At 36.4% G+C, this 26,372-nt stretch overlaps 1 protein-coding gene across 1 annotated transcript; it reads right to left on the bottom strand.

Annotated features, from left to right (window-relative positions):
* Nucleotides 1-369: 369 nt before the first annotated feature.
* On the bottom strand, nt 370-26,351 carry ddx51 (DEAD (Asp-Glu-Ala-Asp) box polypeptide 51). The gene is made up of 16 exons (XM_056463072.1): nt 26,166-26,351; nt 24,215-24,525; nt 20,680-20,834; nt 20,447-20,597; nt 17,730-17,875; nt 15,522-15,593; nt 15,325-15,431; nt 15,120-15,228; nt 11,233-11,375; nt 10,128-10,305; nt 9,930-10,045; nt 7,947-8,063; nt 6,637-6,738; nt 6,471-6,534; nt 3,003-3,137; nt 370-516 (listed from the first exon to the last, which is right to left on the bottom strand). The coding sequence occupies exons 1-16, from the start codon at nt 26,186-26,188 to the stop codon at nt 490-492; spliced, it is 1,956 nt and encodes a 651-aa protein (XP_056319047.1). The 5' UTR covers nt 26,189-26,351; the 3' UTR covers nt 370-489.
* Nucleotides 26,352-26,372: the final 21 nt, after the last annotated feature.

Genomic DNA, 26,372 nt, shown 5'->3' on the forward strand with positions numbered 1-26,372 from the left:
GGAAATTGTATTGTGTGAAAACATCACATCATGGTTTAAGGGGACAGTTGTAAAATTTATACACACGCACCTCATGGTATGTAGGGTCAATTTTTCAAATGCATATAAAACTAATAAGGGGCTTTATTAGGAGTCATAAAACAACATAGTGGGTCTCAGAATTACAGGGTCACGGATGTGTCCCTCTATACCATGGTGACCCTGTAATGCTGGAGAGTAACCTGGTGTTTTGACCCTGTAAACCATGTATACAAGAACACACACACACACACGCACGCACGCACGCACGCACGCACGCACGCACACACGCACACACACACACCTACATGCTTTGTTAAAGAGACTTTTACTTTTTAGTTGTTTTTTTTGCCATATTTTATTAAAACATTTGTACGTTAGCTTATTACATTATAGATCAGACATTGCTTTCTTCAACAAACATGGTATGAAGTTGTAAGTCAAAGGCAAACCGGTCTGCTCACTTCTTGCTCAGAAACGCTTCTTTTCATTTTCCTCCTTAAAAACAAAGAAACACAAACATTAATATTAAGGCTTAAAGTGTAGAAAATCTAGATAAAATCCCATAAAGGTGTTGTAATAGTTAGACATAGTAAAATAAAACGTTAAAAAAATTACAGTTGGTGCATAAATATTTCACCCTTATAAATATGCTTTCATTATTTTTAATTACCTACATCTACTTTTTAACATAAAATGTACTGATATCCACTATAATAGTTCAGGTGGTTTAAACATGATGAAAGTCACAAGGTGAATCAAAGTTCATCATAAGCTGTCGGTCCATAAAACAGAGCTAGTACTTGTATACAGACAGGCAATACACAGAGAAGAATACACTGAGTTTTCATGATTTATGGGGACCTTTCATAGATGTAAAGATATATATGGATTGTGTACGGCACAAACTTTATACTGTAACCCTAACTTCTATCCATTTGGGGACTTTTCATTAGTACAACATAGGGTTTAACAGAAAAACTGTAATTAATTTTTTAATTTAAAGGGATAGTTCACACAAAAAGTGAAAAATCAATGTCATTATCTGTCTTTTTTCTTCTGATGAAAGCAAAAGAAGATATTTTTAAGAATATTGGAAACATGTAACCATTGACTTCCATAGTATTTGTCCCCACCATGGATGTCAATGGTTACAGGTTTCCAGGATTCTTCAAAATATCTTCTTTTGTACTTCAACAAAGTTGAATGAGGACAATTTATTATTATTATTTAGGTGAACTATACCTTTAAGAATTCACAATTAAAATTTAATTAATTTAATGTAACCAACTATTTTTTAATTTATCCTAAAAATGGTATTCAGATTAACATTTTAAATTGAGTAAAGGGCACCTATTTTACCCCTTTTACAAGATTTAAGACAAGCCTTTGGTGTCTCCAGTATGTGTCTGTAAAGTTTCAGTTCAAAATACCCATCAGATTATTTATTATAGCCTCCAGAATCTGCCCATATTGGTCTCTTGAGTACAGTGTAGCTGTTTTTGTAGCCTGTGGCTTTAAATGCAAATGAGCTCACCGTTCCCACGTGCGTTTCTGCTTCTCATCATGCATTACATCAGATAAAACAGCAGTCGGTGATAGAGACAGGCACGGATGAAGCTGAAATACAGCTCATTCGTCAAAAATGGCAAGTAAGTTTCTTTCATGTATTTGTGGTGGAGTTTATTCAAGCCTTTCTGAAAGAATGAGTCACACACCAATGTCATTTGCAGTACAAACATACATACTTACATATATGCACATTTACTGACACCATGTGGCCGTGGTGATTATAGAGGTTAAGAATCAATGTCTATTACAAACATGCTGTTTTAAAAATCTTTTAATTTTATAAAACATAAAAATCACAGTATTATTATATATAAATTACACTTTATTTATATTATTATATATATTATATATTATATTATATTATATTATATATAAATCACAGTATATATAAATATCACAATATTATTAAAACATGGTGCCTGTCAATCAATCAGTGGGCAGGGAAAACCATACTCCTACGTCATGTTGCAATAGGCCTCAAAATCTTTGGGATTTGGGTCCTATTTTAACATCAGTAAATTTTAAAAAGACTTGTTGTGTTTATATCACTCCAAAATGACAGTGGACACACTATAGCTACATACAGTTCTGTCCAAAACAGCTTACAAAAGTTGATTTTCATCATAGGTGCCCTTTAAAATGTGTTACTGCACAAAGTTTGGTGTTTTGTCAGCTGTTAAATAATTTGTCAGTAGTGAATTAACTTTATTTCTGATTAGAAATATATCCAAATTTTAAATCTGAAAATTAGCTAAACTAACTAAAACTACATATTACAAGTGCAATATCAAAGATGTAAATAATTAAATAGATGTTTAAAAAAATCGAGTTATGTTTTAGCCTTCACCACTAGAGGGCATGTATTCACAACAAACAAAGACGCAGTTTGATGACGGCGTAAATAAGTATGGAATCATGGGAGTTGTAGTCTTCATTATACCAACAGAACCCCTGGGGAAATCACATTGATGGATGAGCTGAAGTATTCTACACTTATTATCATGGTAGTATGAAGCATGAGTATGAGTATGGGTATGGCTGTCTATAAATCTAAAGTGGAAATCGAGGGCGAAATGACTGTGCAATGTCATTACCATGAACACATAGCACACACTCCATCTCACTAGTTAAAATTGCTTATTTCTCTTGTTTCGAACATTTTTCAAAACATTTAGGATCATGTAAGTATATAACTCAGCAAAATATTTTTCACATTCTAATTGCTTTTATATATTTTAATAAAAAAAATTCATACATACTGTGCATACATTAAATCCTTAAGTAAACATTCAAGTTCCCGAGACAAACATTATGCTCATCCTACAGTAAAACCACTTGTGTAATCCAGGAACAGGCTTAATCCATGCCCAGAAAAGCTGCCAGAATGGTCTCAGACAGCTCTGTGTTTTTACCTTCACAATTGTCCCCAGCTCAGCCAGCACTTGCTCGTAGCGGCTCTCCATGCTTTTCAGGGCTTCTGGATGCACAAGCTGCTTCTGTATGCCAGGACTGCCAGCGTCTGACACCATCTTTAGGAACCTCTTCTCCTGAAAGATCAACAGATGTTTAATTCAATTTCTGAGTGTGGAACAGGCGAGTGGGCTTGACAAACCACTCGTAAAACACTCATCTCTATATGCACAAGACACTTTTTTAAAATCACTACATGTCTCTATGAAAAATTCTGAGTGTGCCTTACACAGGTGAGTGGGCTTAACAAACCACCTGTATAAACACTCATCTCTCTGTATGGAGAGTTATACTTTTTTATACACTATTTTACAAAGTCTCAGTAAAGTAAATTATACTTGCATGAGAATGTACCAAAAATCTTGTTGAACTGCTTACTTTTTCAACCTATTTTGCACAAAATATTGCACAATATTGTTTCGGGTTTACAAAAAGTACTTTTATAGTGTGTTTTAGGTGCAGTGTTGGGGGTAATGCGTTATAAGTAGTTACATAACAATATTACTTTTCCAAAGTAACAAGTAAAGTAACGCATTACTTTTAAAAATAAGTGATATTATTTGAGATACTTTTTTCAAAAAAATGTAATGCAAATAATTTTTTATATTGCTCAATTGGCTTTTACAAAATATATTGCGTAATAAAAAGTACCTTAGTCAGGTTGAATCACACTCTCAATGAGAGAGCGTGCTGCGAGGAAACAGACAGTCGACTCGCACTCATCATCATCATTAGGTCTGTTTTATTCACAGCAGATAAGTCTGTGTACTGTTCTAGTAACTGAATAACCTGTGATATGGGTTTATTTAGAGTCAAAGGGGGTAACCAGTATGTTAGTACTGAAGATGCTTTCATGACAACTCCATTCAATTTCATAAACTGGTTCAACTGGTTCACTTAGAAGATCCGATTAAAACAAATGATTCATTCACGAATCGCCCGTCATCACTACAGTCAGTCAGAAACAGAAACAATGGCAGGCCGGAGACTTACATTTTTGCAATGGATTCTTGTTATTTTTAACTCATTGAAGAAAAGAAGTGGATTGTCATTAAGTGTAGATTATGTGCAAGTAAAACTTTTGACACCTGCAAGAAACACGACATTGAAAAAAACAAAAAACAAAACTGGATGCGAAGCACTACACCCACACCCCACCTCCAGCTATGATTGACATCAGTTCATGGTCTCCAGGTAAAACAATTATTTCAACAAAACTAAAAAAATTATCATTGCTAAATTATCCTAATCATCCTAAAAATTCCTAAAGTATCCCTGCTTTTATTGTTGAGGAGGTGCAGCCACTGTCTAACGTTGCTGTAAAAGCGACTACATTTTGTAATACAGCAAGATTTTTTTCTCTTTGGGAAACGATTTACACATTTGTTTAGGCCAAGTGAAAAAAATATTTAATGTATAAAGCTCAAAGATTTGTTTAGATTTTTTTATCGTCTTACTGTTCATTTTGTTATTAAACATTTTAAAGGTTTTAAATCTGTTTTTGCCTTAATAAGTTATTTCATGTTATTTTTATCTCAACGGACAGTGAAATTACCTAACTAATAACTGAAAACATACAAAAGTAGCAAACACATTACTTTACATGCTGTCATTAATCTGTATATACAGCATGTGTAGCTCTGGGCTCAGAAAGTTCTCAAAATATAATTTTATCTTACATTTCTTAAAGGAAAATGAAGGTGTAGGTTACATAAGTGGTTGGTAAATGCAGAGCTTCTCTATAAAACAGGTGAGAAAAAAACACCTGCAAGTTCTGAACCCTAATCAACCCTCAGGCAGGTAAGGAAAAGTAACGCAAAAGTAATATAACGCATTACTTTCTATAAAAAGTAATGCAATTAGTTACTTTTTTTGGGGAGTAACTCAATATTGTAATGCATTACTTTCAAAAGTAACTTCCCCCAACACTGTTTAGGTGTATAGTTGTGTGTAGTTAACTATTTATAGTGTATTTATAGTTAGATTACTACTTCAGCACGTTACTTATGTATAGGTTTAAAGGTGTCCTATAACGAAAATCTGGGTATACCAGGGCATAGTAGAAAAATATGAGATCAGTATATGGAAATGGACATACTGTGTGCCTCAGACACCATTGTTCACTTGTTAACATGTAAATTTCACGAGAGTGAAACCCCGGTGGACAATGAGCCAATTAGAGGACAAAACAAACTGGGATGAGACTCACGGGCCACGCCCTCCAAATTTGCATGTACGACTACTTTAGGTCGTTCAACCAGACCTGACATCATCAAGCTAACACAGTCTCATATGTAGCTCTGAGATCATTAATATGCATGCCTCAGGCTGTGTTTGATAAGAAACAACATTTTCTAACAAGAAAACAATGATAGTTCCCCTCCATTAGATATTTTAAAGCTTATATTGAACTTAGTATGTGGGACTTTTATTTTGAAAGTGCAACTGCAGATTGTTTACTATGCATTACTGGGCAATGACAGCACCAGACATGTTCAAACCTGGTTCAAACTCGGGTCAGGATGCAAAATGCAAGATTTACAGAGGCATAAGGTACGTTTTATTGTATTTTTTCCTAATTTATCGTGTTTATTTTGATGTGTTCAGCGCACATCATGCAGCATGCGTGTGTGTGTGTGTGTGTGTGTGTGCGAGAGAGGGACCTCATTAATATTCAAGCCACAATCCCTATTTGCACGTTATGATTTGGCAAGTACGATGCGATCCTGGATCCTATGTTGACCTGGAACATAATTTTTGTTAGAAAATGTTATCCAAACCTATTCCCTACCCCTAAACCCAACCATAACTGTAAATTATTCCCAAAATAAGAGAGAAATAATAGTTGGATAACACTCATGTAAATGTGCATAAACCTAACTGTAAGTTAACATAAACGGTGAAAGTATCCCTTAATTCTGATTGGCTGATTTGAATGTTGTTCCAGAATCAACATAGATGTTAATCCAGGAACATGTCCTACTTGGTGAAATAAGGTTGGCGATCCATATATGGTCAATTATGGCCCTTCTGATTCTAGGGGTATTTTATGGAGTAATAAATGAGCTTATAAAAGCATTACTGGAGAACTTACCGAAGCCATAAACCTACTAAGTAGATATCAGAGAACAAATTAACTTATTAAACCAATGCAGAATATGGTAGCTTTAAAATTGCTTTTATGTCCAGTGTTGTGTTTTTATTTATGATTATTTATTTACGTTGTCCTACGAATTACTACATTTTGTTCCACTATATGTCCTCAGCTGTAGTGGAATATGACTAATTCCTCTGACAGTATCAGTCAGTAAAGTAGGTGGATTATGAATGAATAGTGTTTTGTCTCAAAATGTTCTACATACTAAATGGCTAAAACTTTGAAATAACTAAAATCACAACAAAAGCCTGACCTGCACTTTTAAAAGGAAGGTGAAAGCCAAGCCAGCTTTTCCTGCTCTTGCCGTCCTGCCCACCCTGCAAATGAAAAACACCAGTAAAAATACACTGAGGGATAGAAAAAGCCTACTATTCAGATAAAGTACATGAATTTGAAGGTTTGCACTTGTGTTGACTTACCTGTGAATGTATGTGCGGATATACTGAGGAGCATCATAATTAATGACACATTTTACACCATTGATATCAATCCCTCTGGCGGCAGCGTCTGTGCTTATTAACCTGAGGTGAAAAAAACAAACAAATGAATAATGATATTAATATTAAAGTGCACCTGAAATCAAAATGTACAATCTTTATTTTGCTAGTGATCATTGTTATTATTTGATCATTGTCCAATCAATCTGTAAAAGTAAATTCACTGAAAAAAAAGGTTTGTTTTGGTAATCTTCAATCAAAGTCTGACCATTTGGTTTTGCTAACCACGCTCCTCTTAGCGTTAGTTTGCTATGAGGGAATGATGCTCAAAAAGAAAGCCACACCCCCTACTCAACATTCTGTTTCACTTGCAAGTACATACTGAAATAAAAGTCTCAACAACCTCTGGTTCACGCGGACATTAATATACCCTAGGTGTTGTCACGAAACTGGAATTCGATACCAATCGGTACTGAAATTTTAAAAACGTACATTTCCCGCTAACATTTAAGCGCGTTCTTAAACAGCGATGATTTGCCATTTTGTTTATGTGCTCAACAGAAATTACTGTGATTGGCCGTGAAGGTCATCAGTTCACAGAACTCACTGCTGTTTACTGAGTGTAACCACAGATACAGGGACACTGGAGCGTTTTAAAGCTGCGAAGATCAGCTGGTCTGTTTATAAGCTGACATTTGAGCGATCCGCTGATGAATCGACTGATCTTCACAGCTTTAAAATGCTCTAGTGTCCCTGTATCTGTGGTTACACTCAGTAAACAGCGGTGAGTTCGGTGAAATGATGACACAGTCATTTCTGTTGAGCACGTGAACACAACGGCAAATCAGTGCTGTTTAAGAACGTGCTCAAATGTTAGTGAGAAATGGACATTTAAAAAATTTCAGTATCGATTGGTATTGAATTCCAGTATCATGACAACACGAATACATCCACACAAAAATATGTCAATGATTTATAAGTATTCTCGATAGGCATAATGTATTTTATACTCTAATGACCGCTTATTATATGGCCCTAACCCACCCTTACCCCTACACTCAACCCTAACGCGAAACCTGTGGCAAATTTCGAACGTCAAAATATCCCGTTATGTATGGTATTAAAGCGTTTTGAATAACAGGGACACAAGGAATGTCTCTATAAATCACTTTATTAGAATACAACTAGGTCATACCCATGTCATTAGACAATTTAGTCCCTGTAAAATAAATAAATCAGTATACAGACATACAGTACATACACACACATACTGATGCTGAAGGTATACATACAGTGGGATCTTCCCTTTCTCAAAGTCCTTCAGTGTTTTCTGACGTTCGCCTGGACTCAGTTTAGAGGAAAACTCTGCCACCTCCACACCACCAAACAACTTCACCAGCAAATACAGTCTGAGAAACAGGAGAAAATGGTTTTTTTGTTTAGTCTCTTTGTCCATATTTATACATTTTTAGTCAAATGATCACAGATAATAAAATATAAAGTTTTTATTTCTTGGGTGTAAATGTCATTGTCTTGACTATTTTGCACTCAACTCTGCAGTTTTGCTAGATAAGGATGAATTTTGCATCATAATATTCATTTTTTGTAGCTTACAAAAGTTTTCCACTTACTATCTTTCACTAAGTTAGTAAAAATATATACCCATAAAGTATATATACACAAGATTATTGTTATTAGTACTTTAATGATTATATTAATACTTGAAAAAATATTCCTTCAATGTGATATTTAACAGAGCAAGAAGATTTTTCACAGTATTTCCTACCTTTTTTCTTTAAAAAAAAAAAAAGCTTTTACATTTTTTTATTATTTATTTTTTACGGTTATTATTATTAACCCCTTAAGAAATGTATGTTTTCGATTGGCTACAAAACAAACCACAACTTTCAAATGACTTGAAAAATTGCATTTTAAGCTGAATACTAGTAGTATGTTAAATAACTAGTAAAATATTCTGTAATGTCATCATGGCAAAGAAAAAAATCATGTGGAAAAAAATCTCTATATAAAAATAAAAAATAAATAAAATTTTGCTAATAGTTTTTCCTTCAGCTGTATACTAATAAAAAAAAACAAGAATATTTATCTATATATTATACTAAAACCATTAATTTAAGGTAATGTAATAAATGCCATACAGGGTTTCCATGAACAGTTTGAAATAATTAGTTAAACAAATTTTTAAATAGAAATATTCAAGTAATTTGCTTTTCAAAATGAAACATAATGTTGACTATATTTTAATTTATTGCTGCAATTTTTAAATTTCATTTACAACATGCAGCTTTGTGTACAAACCAAGCGGCAACCTCCATCTCTCCTTTGTGAAGCTAATACAGATGTGACTGAAACTGCAATTCATCGACTGGCCACTGGGGGCTGACTCCAAAACAGAGCAAATTTCCATTGACTCCAGTGTTAAAATGGAAAACTTTTACAGCAGAAAAAAGGTGATTGCAGCCTGGTACAAAAACATTATTTTTGTGTATATAGATAATATTATCCTTCATGACAACTGTGAGAGGGTTTAATTTTTTAATAACTCATCTTTTCCATTTATATTAAGCCTTAAAATTTTGCATAATTAAGGGCGTGGCCACTTGAGTGACAGGTATCTGCTACTCACCGTCACATCATATATATGCTGAAATAGGCATATATGTAGTATTTATGCTTTTGTTTTATGTGACTTCACACAGTTGATTGCTTTTTGGGGTTATTTCTTACAATTATCAATTATGATCAATTATAAGTGTCAGATTGACGATACAAACATGAGCGAGCGTGTCTGATGATCAAGCCTTAAAAAGTAAGCAGCTCAACTAACGTTTACGTTTTGCAATATTTATATTGATTGCTAGTTAAAAACCACCTCAAGTGGATTTTTATTACTCTGAATATGTGTTTTTTTTCTGAGGCTGCTACTGTCCTCTGGAGTTTGCATTTTTTTAGTTGCATCTGCAAATATTGAAGCAATCTTCAAGACTAAAATAAAATATGTGTTTTCCATTAAGGCAACAATATAATTGGGTAAACTGGCAGTGGGCTGGTTATAGACCAAAACAAAGACAGGCATTCCAACACAGAACGCATATTTACAAAGGAGAATAACTGATTTAAGCATTGTTTTTCCGATAAACAAACAAGTATGTTCACTTAGCATGTTTATTCAATATCTGCAAATATATTAGAGTATTTTTATGCTTTAGAGGAGTCAAAAACGTACATACAGCACCTTTAAAATCCCTCATTACCTGTGTGCTCCTTCTCTGGAGTTTGTGAAGCACAGAGCAGGACTGAACTTGAGCCGCAGCAGGAAGTGAAGGATGAGGAGCGGCTTCTTGCTGAAGATGCAGGGGACGTAATACTCCTGCAGAAAACATTCCACATGTTAATCAGGAGCTCTGCTAATAAAACCTGTAGCAGTGTCCATGATCTGTTCAAGAACTCACAGAGAGGCCCTGAGGGAAGTGAAATGTGTCCTGGCTTTGTGCTGGGGTGTCTGTAAAGGAGTGTGTGGAGCTGAAGAGTCGTGGCTGATGCAGATCCAGCAGCTGCAGCTTCTCCGGGTTTTGAGTGAGGGTTGCGGAAAACAGCAGCTTCTGCAGAGGAACCTGAGGTGGAGAAAGACTGACATGCAGACAGACAATACTGGTCAGAAATTTTGAATAATTCAGATTTTAAATATGATTATTGTCTTACTTTAATATACAGTTGAAGACAAAATTATTCACCCTCCTGTGATTTTTTTCTTTTTAAAATATTTCTTAAATGATTGAAAGCAATGAATGTTTTCACAGTATTTATTTGTATTATTTTGACTAGAATAAAAGCCATTGGTCAATACCATTAGCCCCCTTAAGCAGTATTTGTTTTTGACTGTTATACAATGACTTGTCTAATGACCCTAACTTGCCTAATTAACCCAGTTAAGCCTTTAAATGTCACTTTAAGCTGAATACTAGTATACTGATAAATATATAGTGAAATATTATGTACTGTTATCCTGGCAAAGATAAAAGAAATCAGTTATTAGAAATAAGTTTATAAAACTATTATGTTTAGAAATGTGTTGAAGAAAATCTTATCTTAATAAAATAGGCATGAAATTTTTAAAAGAAAGAGCAAACATATCAGTCACTTTACATTGAGGCTGTATGTCCACTTAATTTTTTTTTTCTTAAGCTAAGCGTTTGTTTTCTGTTGTGGTCAATGGTAGCGCTGCATTTATTGAGTGTTTACAGCGTAGAAAGGCACTGAGTGGGCATTTTACGGTAATCGATGAGCGATCAGCTCTTTTTTTTAGCCGTTGCAAGCTTTACATGTTTATATCAGTTTTACACCTTCCAAACATAATGTTGTCACTGTTTTGTTGCACACTAGCTTATAGATATCATGAAAACGAACAATACTGATACTAATATCTAAAGAAACTTTGTTATAATTTCACATTTATTTCTTTAATGTTAAGGTGCACAGACGTCCTCAAACTGAAGGTGGCTGGGTTGGGTTATTTACAATCCTAGTTGTAAATAACAGATTAAGATGACATACTACCTTGCCACTGTTATTGGTCCAGGCTGTGTCCTCCTGAAGACAGACGTGTATATCTCTCCTGAGCTTCTGTACACTGCTTTAGTCACCTGGCTGAGCCAGGACTGATGCATGCTGTCAATCATCCTGTCTGCCTCATCAATAATCTACAAAACACACACAGTATAAGCTCACACACTCTATACAGAAAACACAAGGATAGCATGAGAGGTAACACTTATTTGACACTTTCCACAGTCTCTTTAAGGATAATTTAATACTTAGCTGACGACAATATAATTAGCCCTCGTGTAAACTTGAACTCTTTTTTAGTGATGTTTAACAAGAAAAACAGTATTTTTTTCAAAGTATTTCCTATTTTATTTTTATTTCTTTTAGTTTGGTAAGAAAAAATAAATATTTAAATGTAAAAATTAAGATCAAAAAGCTAATGTCAATATTAGTGGCCCCTTAGGATTTGATTGTCTACCGAACAAACCACAGTTGTCCAGTGGCTTAATTGAACTAACTTGCATAATTAACCTAGTTAACCTTAAAGAGCCCATATTATGGGTTTTTTAAAATGCCCTTCCATGTAATGTATAACACAGCTCTAAGTGAAGTGAAATATCCAGCTAAGGCTTAAATCTGTAAGTGTACAGTGTTTAAAACTATTGATTCATCTATAAAGGAGTCGACTCATAGTGCTTCAAACGAGTCGTCTTGATAACGAGTCATTAGGTGTTTCGTGATGACGCGGCTACGAAACAAGTAGTTGTGCGCGCAAACCCGGGACATTTGAAACCTGCAGCCCCGCCCACTAACACAGAAAAAAAGCCCCCCACACAAACACACACACACACAGACACACACAGACACCGGTCGAATGAAGTCACGCTGTGCAGATGGATACTATCGACAGCCTACCCAAAGATGAAAGCTCAGCATTATAGCACAGAGTGCTTCTAGAAACTACATGCTTAAAAAGAAGACTTCATCGTTTTGTTAAAGGAAGGATCAGTAAAGACTGTCAGAACATGGATCAGTGCATCATGAACAGTTTCTACCCCCATTTCACAAGTGTAAGTACATGCGATTAAAATTGTTGCCTCGTTTACTCTAGCTTGCAAATTATGTATTTAGTTGTGTTTTGTTACTTGTAACCGTGTGTACTGTATCAGGTTAACTCTTTATTTTCTCATATCGCGTGTAAAGCCACGTTGAAAACGCGACGCGTGCCGCTTTGTTTACGGATCGCCAGCTATTCCTACACACATGCAACGGTCAAGTTTCAAAATATTTCAGCTCAGGTTCGAGGGAGCTGTCTAAATTGCACCCAGCAAGCTGAACTGGCGCTCTAGTCTAGGCGAACGGTAAAGGTAATGTGTGTGTATTGCGCAGGGCCGGTTCAGCAAGCTGAACTGCCGCTCTAGGTTAAGGACGATCACGCCGCCCTCAACCCGAAAGTGAAAACAAAAGTGACCCGTTAGCAAAGTGTCCTCAGCAGATATAACGGAGGACGCGGGTGGCGAGGGAGGTGTCGTGGACGCCTCCCTCTCTATTGGTGTTGTGTCTTCTAAGGAGGAGGAGGAGGTGTTTGTGTGTGTGTGTGTGTGTGTGTCTGTGTGAAAAGAGCAGGTAGATGGTGACGTGCTCCTCGCCAGTTCTTGGAGTTTTTGCTCAATAAAATAGTTTGTGGTCTGTTTTTTTTAAGTGCATCGTCTGTATTTACATTCACTCACTGGCAGCCAAAATCCACACCTTACACTATGAAGCGTGTATGCACTGTGACTACTTTTATACTGTTGATTAGCTGCTGGGCATTTCACTCTGTCTTGCGCTGAAGGCTGTCAGTTTCGACCAATCGCAGCAGGCTGTCATCGGTCCAATCAGCGCAGATTAGCTTCGCGCTGAGGACGGGTTTGGGTACAAATGAATCGCTGAAAGAATCATATGAGAGTCGCTGGGATAATTAGGTAAAAATAAATGCAGATTATAAGACCATGAAAGTGTTTTTTGACCTTGCATGCATATTAGACTGTTGTTGGAGACCCTTAAAACCTAAATATGACCCTATTTCATGTATAATATGGGCTCTTTAAAATTGCACTTTAAGCCGAATACTGCTTTCTTACAAAATAAATAGTAGAATATGATGTACTGTCATCATGTAGTCAAAAATCTTCTCTCAGTTAAAAAGAATTTGAGAAATGTTTAAAAAAGAATGAATATTTGATCAGATTGTGTGGTTTGTTTCATATGCAAACAAATATCTGCATCTGAAAAGGTGTGAATGGCCTCCAGAAACTCCAAAACCCAAACCAAAAGAACCGAGTCCCTCAGGAAGTTCCAGCTGGGGAATCTCCAGGTGACTCATCTCCTTTGCTTTAACTAGTTTAACAATTTGTTGTACAGACAGATATGTCTTGAAAGACTATGAGCCCTATCATACATCCGGCGCAATAAGATGTAAGATGTGTTTGGCACGATATGCTGCTACTTTCAGACCAGTGCAACAGTAATTTTCATGTTTTGCACCACGTTGTTTAAATATTAATCCATTTGTGCCACTTTGTGGACTCAAGGCGCACTGTTGGCGCGTTGCTATTTTGAGGAGCTGAAATAGACCACACCATTGACCAACTAAAAGCTGGGCTAAAGTCCAGTGCAGAGCGTGTTTGTTATGCACCTATGCAGGTCCAAATGCTTACACATTGCTTAATACACACAGGATGTACAGCAATAGACAAATATCTTTACACATAAAAACAATGAAAGGATTAAAATGTTACAAAAATGATTATTTTCTACATCAATAAAAAACCACTGCTTCCATGCCTTCTTCATCTCGGGGGGCTTTTTCCGATTATTCATGACAATTTGCATTTGTATAATGTAATTTTATTAGTAGTATTATTAACATATGCATATTTATATTTGTTTAATAAAAACAAGTTTAGATTTGTCCACCTGTTGGGTTTTGGAGATGTATGCATCACCATATGTGGTATTAAACTGAACTTAGAAATATAAAACAAAAATTTCTGCCCTTATCAAACTAAATTAAATATGTAGACTAATGGATGTCTTCAGTGGAGAGCGTTTCCACCGTTTCCTTACACGCGAAAGTAAAGGAGTAAAGAGTGGATGTAAAGAGAAAGTAAAGAGGCCGAATGGAGGAGGCTCGTTGTTTATTCTCGTGCTGCAGATGGTCTGTTTAACTGTTTTCCCGCTAGTGAAGCGTTCAGTTACTCCCCTTACGACGTTGCCATGTACATAGCAATTGCACCATGGCACAACGCAACTGACTTAAAGAGAATGTGAGATGAGACTTTGATTAGTTTAATGCATGTTATGCTCAAAACACACCCATATTTCATTAAGAGAATAAGCACAACCCTGTTAGACCATGCGTCAAACGATATTTTTCCATCCTTAAAATAGCAAAAGTGGATTCGGACACGCTCTTAATGCTTTTGCGCCATGCGCTTTAGACTTTGTGCTTAGATTGTTAAAATAAAGCCCTATGAGCTTACGTTGCTGCTGAGGAACTGTACTACACTGTATTCAATAAAATCTTCTGCCCTTAAGAACTTTGGTCAGCTTAATAATTTTAAGTATTAGAGCAATATAACACATTGGCGACCCATCTAAAAATGGTTAAACCAAACACAACAATATTTAACATACTGTATTTAACAGGACGATTTATAATCAGACCCTCCAGGATTTTGCAATTGCTTTTACTTTTTTTTATTATTGTTGCAGATTTCAAAAACCACAAAATCCTTTTAATCACAAAAATCTGATTGTTTTTTGTTAGCGAAATCCTGAAGGGAATGTAATACTGTATATCTGGTCACTATACTATTGGCAGGTCTTTACAGATTGAGATTCCCACTGATGCTCACCAGGAAGCGTAGATGTTGTAGACTGAAGCTGCTGTTTTTGTTGATGTGATCCACCAGTCGACCCGGTGTGGCCACCACGATATCGGCCAAACTGTGGCTAACACCTCCCCTACACAAACACATATAAACACACACAAAGTTTCAACTCTAGGACTTGACAGAAGCTGAACTTTTATTATCTTCCAGGTTTGTCAAGCACACTCACCTGTTTTCAGAGAGCGCCGTTTGCTCTGCCGCGAATGATTTCTGGCCTGTGATCATGACCACCTTCAGACTGCTGCCTTCAGTGTATGCGCTGAACACCTTAGACACCTTTTACCAATGAAATCAAGCATGAACAATCAATATGTATGCATAAGAAGATTGTTAGTCATGTAATAATCATTAGTTAATAATCACTACCTGTTGTGCTAACTCTTTGGTGGGCAGGACTGCGAGCGCACGGACCTCACGCACCACACGCTTAGACAATGCCTGCATTAATAAACACACACACAATATCTTAATCTAAACAACAAATATTTTTTATCTGTTTACTTAAAAAATCTGGCCTTTTACCACTTTTGTTTTTAATCTGTGTGATATAGAAAAAAATTGAAAAAAAATATACAGGGGTCGGACAATAAAACTGGTTTTAACGTCTGGTTTTAGTCCACAATAATTAATTACTATGGTGTAGGGCCTCCTTTTGTGGTCAATAGAGCATCAATTGGTCTTAGGAATGAAAGATACAAGTGCTACACAGTGGTCAGAGGGATTCTGAGCCATTCTTCTAGCAGAATAGTGGCCGGGTCACTACGTGATGCTGGTGAAGGAAAACGTTTCCTGACTCGCTCCTCCAAAACACCCCAAAGTGGCTCAATAATGTTTTGCTGCGTGTATTGTGCAGTCTTGCTGTGTGTATTTGTGGATTATCATCCAAAAACACGGCACTGCCTTCAAGATACAATGTTTGACCCATTAGATGCACATGGTCCTGCAGAACGGTTTGGTAGTCCTTGGCTGTGAAGCGCCCATCTAGTACAATGCTGAAATTACCTAGGATGCCATGGCTCTAGATACATCACAAAGACTTGCTGTCTTGGTCACTGATGCACCAGTGAGACGCACACCAACACTTTGTCATGATTTATTTGCATGATTTACAGTATTTATTTGATCAAAAAAAGTTGATCTGTTTTAAAATATTAACCAATTATGTTTTTTTAGTAACGCAACAAAGTATTATCACATGACGATCTTTGCCATAAAAAGAGGCATAAATGACAAACATAAGTAGATTCAGGTAGAATAAAATGTACTATATCACAATATTAATGCCTTTACTGTGTATTATGGATTGAATAAAGCCTGCTTGGCTAGAATACTCAACAGCTTCTTCCCACAGGCTGTTAGAGCCCTCAACTCTACAGTTGCCTTGAACCGGGCCAAAGCACGTTTGTCCCCCCTACTGTCTCCCCCGATGGCCCGCACTCACATTACATTCGGGCCTGGGCACGCTTACGTCATCGATGATGCGCTGGTCAGTAGCACTCTCGCTCAGCACAGTGGAGACTTCTTTAGTTATATCGTCGTTTAAGTCATTTGATATGCAGTGACACGCAGTCAAATATTTTGCAGAACAGATCAGCCACTTTTGACGCTCAGAAACAATTGTGCTGCAGGAATTAGGAGGTTTGCTAAAAGTGTGGAGCTTTCGTGCAGTGAGGGGTTTGCATCTCTAATAAACTACGACAGTTTGCGTTCATTGAACAGTAAGAATGATTAATAAATCCATATCAAACAGTCCTTCAAAAATCACGTCTCGCTTTCAGTTTCGGGCTCAGGCGCGTTTTGCACTCACACACAAACATGGTGAACACAAAAACATTTACAAATTTTAAATATTTCAAATTTTTTACATGTAAAACTGTGCATAAACTATTTCGAAATGAACTCCTATATTTGTAAACATTAAGATGAGAGTTAATAATTACAATACTTTGTCAGTGCACACATGCTACCTGCTAGTTCACAGTTCCAAAGACAATAGCTGCATCTCAAATGACACACTATACACTCATGCACTATGTACTTATGCACTTACACACTCAAAAGCATAGTATATGTAGGTAGTGTCGTCCCAAACGGAGCACTAATGTTTTTTACTAAGCGGAAATTCAAACCGTTTCTTTGATGACGTTTGACGGTTGCCAAATCAGTAAAGTAAATGACCAAACTATCAAATACCTGCCATGAGTATAACCCCATTCACCATCGGGAGGCGCTATGATCACTCTCGTAGGAGAATTTTGCTTTCACCATGCAAAATAAAGTTATCCAACATGTGCGCCCGATAGCTCCGCCCCTTCCACTACCTGAGCAAAGCTGCGGTCAATGAGTGCGTGAAGTGTCCATCATTACACACTTCATATTACCGGTTGAATAAGTGCATCATCCGGGTAATTAAAGTGCACTTATTATTTTTAAGAGTTTTCAGTGTGAACGCAGTACTTACACTATCTATACTACAAAATGGCTTTGAATAGTGCATAAGTATGCGATTTGGGACACAGCTAATATTTCAGACAATCTAGGAAAATAAATTCAAATGCAATTGATTGCTTGCACCTGTACAACAGGAATGACAAAGGCCAGGGTCTTCCCGCTTCCTGTAGGTGCAGAAACACAGACGTCTCTGGGTCTGTAGCCCCCTGGACCCACCAGCAGCCCTGAACCAACACTCTCCAGAACGGCAGGGATGACCTCAGCTTGAACTAAAAAAAACATTAAAGGGATAAGGTAACACTTTAGAATAACTTTCCGTTATAACTAATTAATAGATCATTAATAAACTGTTAATTAATGGGTTATAAATGACTTGTTAAATAATAGTTCATAGTTTGTTAATTATTTATAACTATCCATTATAACTAGTAAATAGTCCATTGATTAGTTATCTATAAGGCACAGATATAAATAATTAACAAACTATTAACTTTTATTTAACAAGTCATTTATAACTCATTAACTAACAGTTTTTTAATGAACTATTAACTAGTTATAACGTATAGTTATTCTAAAGTGTTACCGTTTCTTCTGTTGAACATAGAAGAAGATATTCTGAAAATTAAAACAACCATTGACTTAAACAGTACCTGTGTTTACTACTATGGAAGTCAATGATTATCGGTTTTCAGCTTTCTTCAAAGTATCTTCTTTTGTGTTCAATAGTATATAGATACTCATAAAAACCTAGAACCACTTGAGGGTGAATAAGCAGAGTAATTTTTCATTTTTGGTTGAACTATCAATTTAATGATCTGGATTATTCATGTGGTTACTGAGGTTGGTTAAGACAGTGTCTAATCACATGATCTGCTGTGGCAAAGCCACATGGGTTTTGTTTTTCCATATTAAAGAAATTACTATTGTTTATTTACATGCTGTCTTATTGAATGAAAAATGATCCACCTCAATTGAGTGCATATGTCAAAGTGAACTTTTAGGATTTGGATGGATTGTGGCGTTTCAATCAAATGATGTAGGGTAATAGAAAATTTAAAGGACCATAACACACAAACACACACAGACTTGTTCCTATATCCTAGTGGGGACACTTATAATGTACCCCCTACCCCTAAACCCAACTCTCACAGGAAACATTCAATCATTCATTCAGTTTCCTTCGGCTTAGTCCCTTATTTACCAAGGGTTGCCACAGTAGAATGAACCGCCAACTCTTCCAGCATTTGTTTTACTCAGCATGCCCTTTTAGCGGCAACCCAGTACTGAGAAACACCCATACACTCTTACATTCGCACACACACACCAATTTAGTTCATCCAATTCACCTATAATGTGTTTGGACTGTAGGGGAAACCAGAGAGCTTGGAGGAAACACAGAAATGCCAACTGGCCAAGCCGGGACTTGAACCAGCAACCTTCTTGCAGTGAGGCCACAGTGCTAACCACTGATCCACCTTCACAGGAAACAATCTGCATTTTATATTTTCAATATGCTTAATTCTGTGTGAATTATAAGCATGTCACCTTCAGAGGTTAGTTAGAACTTGTTCCAAGATTATTGGTGTGTATCTTGAGTCTAGCAGATTTACACAAGCAGCAAATGCTAAGGAAAATTCAAAGCGTAATAGGAGATGATTCTCAACTGCTGAAGATATATTTTAAACTATTACCCTGGAAAGGAGCTTCAGAAGCATCAAATCCTCATCTAATATAAATGCACTTTTGTTCCAGACGCTTGAAGGCTTTATAACCTTAAAGGTCCCATTAAAGATGTTAGTATCATTATTGTTAGTTTTTAGGATGTCTATAAGTTATTGTGCACCAAAACAGCGACACAATTCACGTTTAGGAGATATAAAACTGGTAGAACCATCCAAAGCTGAAATGGATCAACTGAAATGGTTTTGTTCACATCACCTCATACTTCAGTTTCTCATCAAATCTTCTGACCAACCAAATGCTCTCTAGTGTCTGACAAGTCCTACCCCCATTAAGACACTTCTCATTTGATGTGCTTGAGCTCAACAACTCTCACTGGCAGAGCTGTGATAAAACAAAACACATTTTTAAAGGGGAGGGGCTACACTATGTCCCGCCCTCTTTTCCTGTTTCAGTTGAGATTACGTCAAACATCCAGTCAAAATGGACCTTTAAATTTGAGCAAACTTTAATTTCTAATGTATGTATTTTATTTTTGATGTTTTTAAATAATATTATATTTTTGAATTTGTTATAAAGCAGTATATTGGCATGTGTGTTTTATATTCTTTATCGTATTGTTTTAGTTTGAGTTTTGTTTGTGTGATGTGTCATGATGCTACTGCCCTGATTAATTTGCTACTTGTGGGATTAAGAAAGTTGTTAAACTTAAACTTATTTTTACCCATGGAGACTTCAATTTTGGTCCTCATGGTGACATAAGTCCCCATGAGTCTGTGTGCATTCAGGTTTAAGTTCCCCACTGGGATATAAAAACCAAGTACACACACACACACACACACACACACACACACACACACACAGACACACACACACACACGAGAATAAAAACCCTCTTGATTTGCTTGTGCTCAACCACTCAATGAAAGAGCGGTGATAAAACAAAACGCTATTGGCTGTTTTTTTTAAAAAGGGGTGGAGCTACTCTTCATGTTTCAGTTGAGATTATGTCAAACATCAAATAAAAAGTGCACATTTTAAAGTACTTCACGGGCCCTTTAAAGCATCCCCATAGCACACACTCACAGGAGGGAACCCTCTTAAATGCCTGCTGCTCTTAAATGCCTGCTGTAGATTTATTAATTTATCATTGACTTTACCTGGAAAGAAGCTCTGTATGCCGTTAGTTTGTAATTTTCTCAGCAGTGTGGGACAGATGCCTGGCACCTCATTGATAGGAATGAGGTTACTCTTAATGTCTTTCTGGATGACATCAGGCTGGGCCAACCACTGGGGCAACACTCTCTTGACCTGCAAATATTGAGCAAACAGCTCTTTAAATTCACAATGAAGCTTAATTTAAAGCTTGATATAAACATTATTAACATACTACCTTTTGCACATCCTTCTCTTTGAATCCACCCAGGACCTGATAGTTGCTCTGAGAGCTGCTGGTTAATTCCTCTGCTTTTTCAGTCTTAATTTGCACTGGGCTGCTGGGAGTTTGTTCTGTGATGTCTACAGACTTCTCATTTTCTGATTCATTCTCTTTTAAAAACAAAAAAAAATCTGTATTAAAAAATAATACTTTACACAAACACAGTACATAATAGTGCATAGAAAATGAAAATGATCTCATTTTATAATTCTCCTGGATTAAACTATTCAGTTTTACCATTTTTAAATCCATTCAATCAATCTCCGGGTCTGGCAGGAGCACTTTTAGCTTAGCTTAGCATAAATCATTGAATCGCATTAGACCATTAGCATTTCACTTTGAAAAATCCCTTTAAAATGAAGAGTTTCAATAATTTTAATATTTAAAGGTTGACTGTTCTGTAGTTACATCATGTTCTAAAACTGAACGAGATAAAAATGTGTTATTTTCTACGTCGATATGTCTAGGAATTATACTCTCATTCAGGCATAATTATCAAGGAATCTTACTGTCTTAATGGATGTAACTTTCATAAGATTTTAAAACCCTTATTTTTTATATTATAGTAATAAAAGGTAAATAAACACATAATAAAGTGCCTTGGACACTCAAATCAATCATATCAAGAGAGTTCTACTGAACAATAATCTTAATTAACAAATCCTAGTCAAGCATCACTGCAGCCCTCTACCACTCGGGGCTCTAAGGCAGAGTGGCCAGACGGAAGGGAAAGCCTGCATGAAATTTGCTAAATAACACATAAAGGACTCCAAGATGGCTAAAATAATGAAGAAGTGGCTTCATAGCAACTCTGTGACTGTTCTTGAATGGCCCAGCCAGAGCCCTGACTTAAACCCAATTGAGCATCTCTGGAAACATGGCTGTCTACCATATTTCAGTTTTTCTTTTTTAATAAATCTGCAAAAATGTCAACAATTCTGTGTTTTTCTGTCAATATGGGGTGCTGTGTGTACATTAATGAGGAAAAGATTAACTTAAAATAAATACTCTAAACACTTTCTGTACCCACTGTGTGTGTGTGTGTGTGTACACACAGACAATATTAATTATTTTTCTTGTTGATGTGCAAAAGTCATGAACATGTATGCGTTCTTTCATTTTCTTTTCGGCTTAGTCCCTTTATTATCTTTATACCCCTTTATCAGGGGTTGCCACAGCAGAATGAACCGCCAAACTATCCAGCATATGTTTTACACAGCGAATGCCCTTCTAGCCGCAACCCAACACTGGGAAACACCCATACACTCTTGCATTCACACACATACACTATGGCCAATTTAGCTTATTCAATTCAACTGTATAGCATGTCTTTGGACTGTGGGGAAAACACAGAGGAAACCTACATGAACACGGGGAGAACATGTAAACTCCACACAGAAATGTCAACTGACCCAGCCGAGGCTTGAACCAGTGAACTTCTTGCTATGAGGCGACGGTGCTACCCACTGCGCCACCACGCCGCCTACATGGAATATAGCAGAAAATAATATTTCAGCATATGGCTAGTTTAAACAAAAATAACATATTCACAGCTAGTTTGCGACTTTCATGTTAAAGAGCCCATATTATACATGAAATAGGGTCATATTTAGGTTGTAAGGGTCTCCAACAACAGTCTAATATGCATGCAAGGTCATAAAACACTTTGATGGTCTTATAATCTGCATTTATTTTTACCTAATTATCCCAACGACTCCCATATGATTCGTTCAGCGATTCATTTGTTCCCAACCCCCTCCTCAGCGCGAAGCTAATCTGCGCTGATTGGACCGATGACAGCCTGCTGCGATTGGTCGACAGTGACAGGCTTCAGCACGAGACAGAGTGAAATGCCCAGCTGGTAATCAACTATATAAAAGTAGTCACAGTGCACACGCGCTTCATAGTGTAAGGCTTTTTTTCACACACACACACAACCCTCCTCAGAAGAACTGGGGAGATCGACGCGAGTCTCTCTCTCTCCCTCTCCCTCTCTCTCTCTCACACACACACACAACGCTCCTCAGAAGAACTAGGGAAAGCGACGCGAGTCTCTCTCTCTCTCTCTCTCTCTCTCACACACACACAACGCTCCTCAGAAAAACTAGGGAAAGCGACGCGAGTCTTTCTCTCTCTCTCACACACACACAACGCTCCTCAGAAGAACTAGGGAAAGCGACGCGAGTCTCTCTCTCTCTCTCTCTCTCTCTCTCTCTCTCTCTCTCTCTCTCACACACACACACACACACACAACGCTCCTCAGAAGAACTAGGGAACGTGACACGAGTCTCCTGTCTCCTAGCTTACGATCGATCGCCATAGCAACGACAAACGGCAGTGGAACGCGAGCTCACAAAAGCCTTTAACGTTAAATCCGTAAACAAAGCGGCACGCGTCGCGTTTTTAACGTGGCTTACATGTGATAAGACAATATAAAGAGTAACCGCGTGTACTGTACCAGGTTAACAACTCATCTTTGGGCAGAGACTGTCAATATTATCCATCTGAGCACAGCATGACTTCATTCGACCGGCGGCGTCTGTGTGTGTGTGTCTAGTGTTTTTTCTGTGTTAGTGGGCGGGGCCGCAGGTTTCAAATCTCCCTGGTTTGCGCGCGTAACTACTGGCGAGGCTTGTGTTTCGTGGCTGCGTCATCGCGAAACACCTAATGACTCGTTATCAAGGCGACTCGTTTGAAGCACTATGAGTCGACTCTTTTATAGATGAATCAATAGTTTTAAACACTGTACACTTACAGATTTAAGCCTTAGCTGGATATTTCACTTCACTTAGAGCTGTGTTACACACTACATGGAAGGGCATTTTCAAAAACCCATAATATGGGCTCTTTAAGGCCAGATACTACTTTACGCAATTTATTTACAATCAATCACTCACTTTCCAAGAAACATGGAATTCATGCCCTAATTAAAAATAATAATATGATACTAATGTGTACCTAACTAGACTGTCAAGTTTTATTCAAATGAGTGTTGTCAGATAATTAATCGCTTACAAAATAAAACTTTGCATTTACATAAAAACTGTATGTGTAATGTGTATATTTATTATGCAAATACACACATTCATGTACAGTATATACATGGATAGAAAAATTGTTATTTATATAGAAATTAGTGCCGGGCAAAGATTAATCACATATATATTTAGCAAATAATATTTATGTGCATATTTATTTTGTATATATATATATATATAAGCATTCGTGCATATATTTGAGAAATATTTTTCACAATATATTGTTACAAATTTAAATATCTATGTGGCAAAGGTTTTGTTTTTATGTATGTGTTTGTATCACATATACATAATATATAAAATACACACACATATTTTATTTTTAATCTTTGCCTAGCACTAATAGAAATATTAAAATAATATGTGTGTGTGCACTTAAAAATATACAGTACGTAAACATTAATACAAATCATTAAACAATAAAACATAGTAGCAAGATGGGATTACTGTACCTATTTTCACAATAACATCTTCAGTGGACAATGACTTTTTGCGTTTTTTCTTCTTTTTTACTGAACTGTCAGCATCTTCAGTAGGATCTGTGTTTTGAACACTTTCGCTCTTCATCATTTCCCCCTTCTTCTCTTGCAGTTTGTGTTTTCTTTTCTTGTGTTCTTTCTCATCCTGCTGCTCTTCTTCTTCCTTAGGTGTGTTTGAGACGCTCTGCTGTCCTCTGGCTTTGACCTGCTTCTGAAGTTTAGCCAGTAAAGCTTTGGAGCGAGACTGCTTTTCACTGTCCTCCTCTTCCTCCTCCCCCAAATACCTAATCACAACATCAATAGACAAGGTATCACATCAAATAAAGGAACACTCCACTTAAAAAATAAATAAATGGAAAGCTATTTACAACTGCTCTAGAGTTAAACCATTGAGTTTTACCATTTTCAGTCTATTCAGAATATCTCCGGGTCTTGCAGTTACATTTTTAATCCATTCAATCTCTGGGTCTGGCAAGAGAGCTTTTAGCTTAGCATAAATTATTTAATCGGATTAGACCATTAGCATCTCGCTCATTTTGATAATTTTCATATTTAAAGCTTGACTATTTTGTAGTTACATTTACAATCCATTCAGACAATCTCTGGGTCTGGCAGAATCACCTTTAGCTTAGCTTAGCATAAATCATTGAATCGGATTAGACCATCAGCATCTTTCTCAAAAGTGACCAAAAAGTTTTGATAATTTCCATATTTAAAGCTTGACTATTTTGTAGTTACATTTACAATCCATTCAGACAATCTCTGGGTCTGGCAGGAGCGCTTTTAGCTTAGCATAAGTCATTGAATCGGATTAGACCATTAGCATCACACTCAAAAATGACCAAAGAGTTTTAATAATTTCCCAATTTAAAGCTTGACTATTTTGTAGTAACATTTACAATCCATTCAGTCAATCTCCCGGTCTGGCAGGAGCACTTTTAGCTTAGCTTAGCATAAATCACTGAATCCAATTAGACCATTAGCATCTCGCTCAAAAATGACCAGAGTTTTGATAATTTTCCTATTTAAAGCTTGACTATTTTGTAGTTACATTTTCAATCTATTTAGACAATCTCAGGGTCTAGCAAGAGCACTTTTAGTTTATCTTAACATAAATCATTCAATCAGATTAGACCATTAGCATAATTGCTCAAAAATGACTAAAGAGTTTAGATTTTTTTTCTATTTGAAGCATGACTATTCTGTAGTTACATTCTCAATCTACTCAGACAATCTCCAGGTTTGGCAGGGAAACTTTTAGCTTAGGTTAGCATAAATTATTGAATGATATGAATTATATTACACAGCACCTGAAAATCTTGCAACAAAGGAGACATTTGTGAGAAACAATTCAGAACTATTTTCATTTATTTGTGTAAATGTCATCGCGCCAGCTGTAGCCATGGTATGGCAGCAAAGGTCCTTGATCATTATGACAAAATGAGAGTATAGGTTCTAGCCATTTTAGCCATGTACAATAATAATACACAAATTATTAGAAGTGTGTTATTAATAGAAAAAAATATTATAAATGCAAGATAAACTAAATCATATGAGATTAACTCACACAATAAATGAATTGAGAAAAAGTTTGTTTTATATTCACACATTCAGACTTTCTCCTTAATAATATAATTACACACAAAAAAATATTCTGCTAATGTAAACTACATAAAAATATAGTGCTAATGTTGTTTTCCAGTCATGTTTACATTTAATTTCAGACCGAATATTCAAAGTACCATGGTAAACAATATAGGGAGTATGACATAAATTGTCCCTGAGCGAATGTGCTATTATAAAACATTATAATATATATGTATTATTCATAATTACACTGATAAAATAAGTTACGAATGCAATAACGTTAAAGAACTTCTTGTCGGCGAAGTAAACACGCAAAGTGCAATAGATACCAACATACCTGTTCATCATAAATAGCGCCATTTTAGGGACTCTCGGCTCTTGACAGTTGCGCTTACACCTTTATTTCACGTACACACAAATTATTAGAACTTTTACTTATGTACAGGTATTAAAGATACACTATAACACTGTGCATTAGCCATGTGGGTTCCCGAATGCTGTTTCGGAGTCGCGAAGCTATGACGTAGCGAACTTTTACACATAT

This window comes from Danio aesculapii, chromosome 8, assembly GCF_903798145.1.
Source record: "Danio aesculapii chromosome 8, fDanAes4.1, whole genome shotgun sequence".
NCBI lineage: Eukaryota > Metazoa > Chordata > Actinopteri > Cypriniformes > Danionidae > Danio > Danio aesculapii.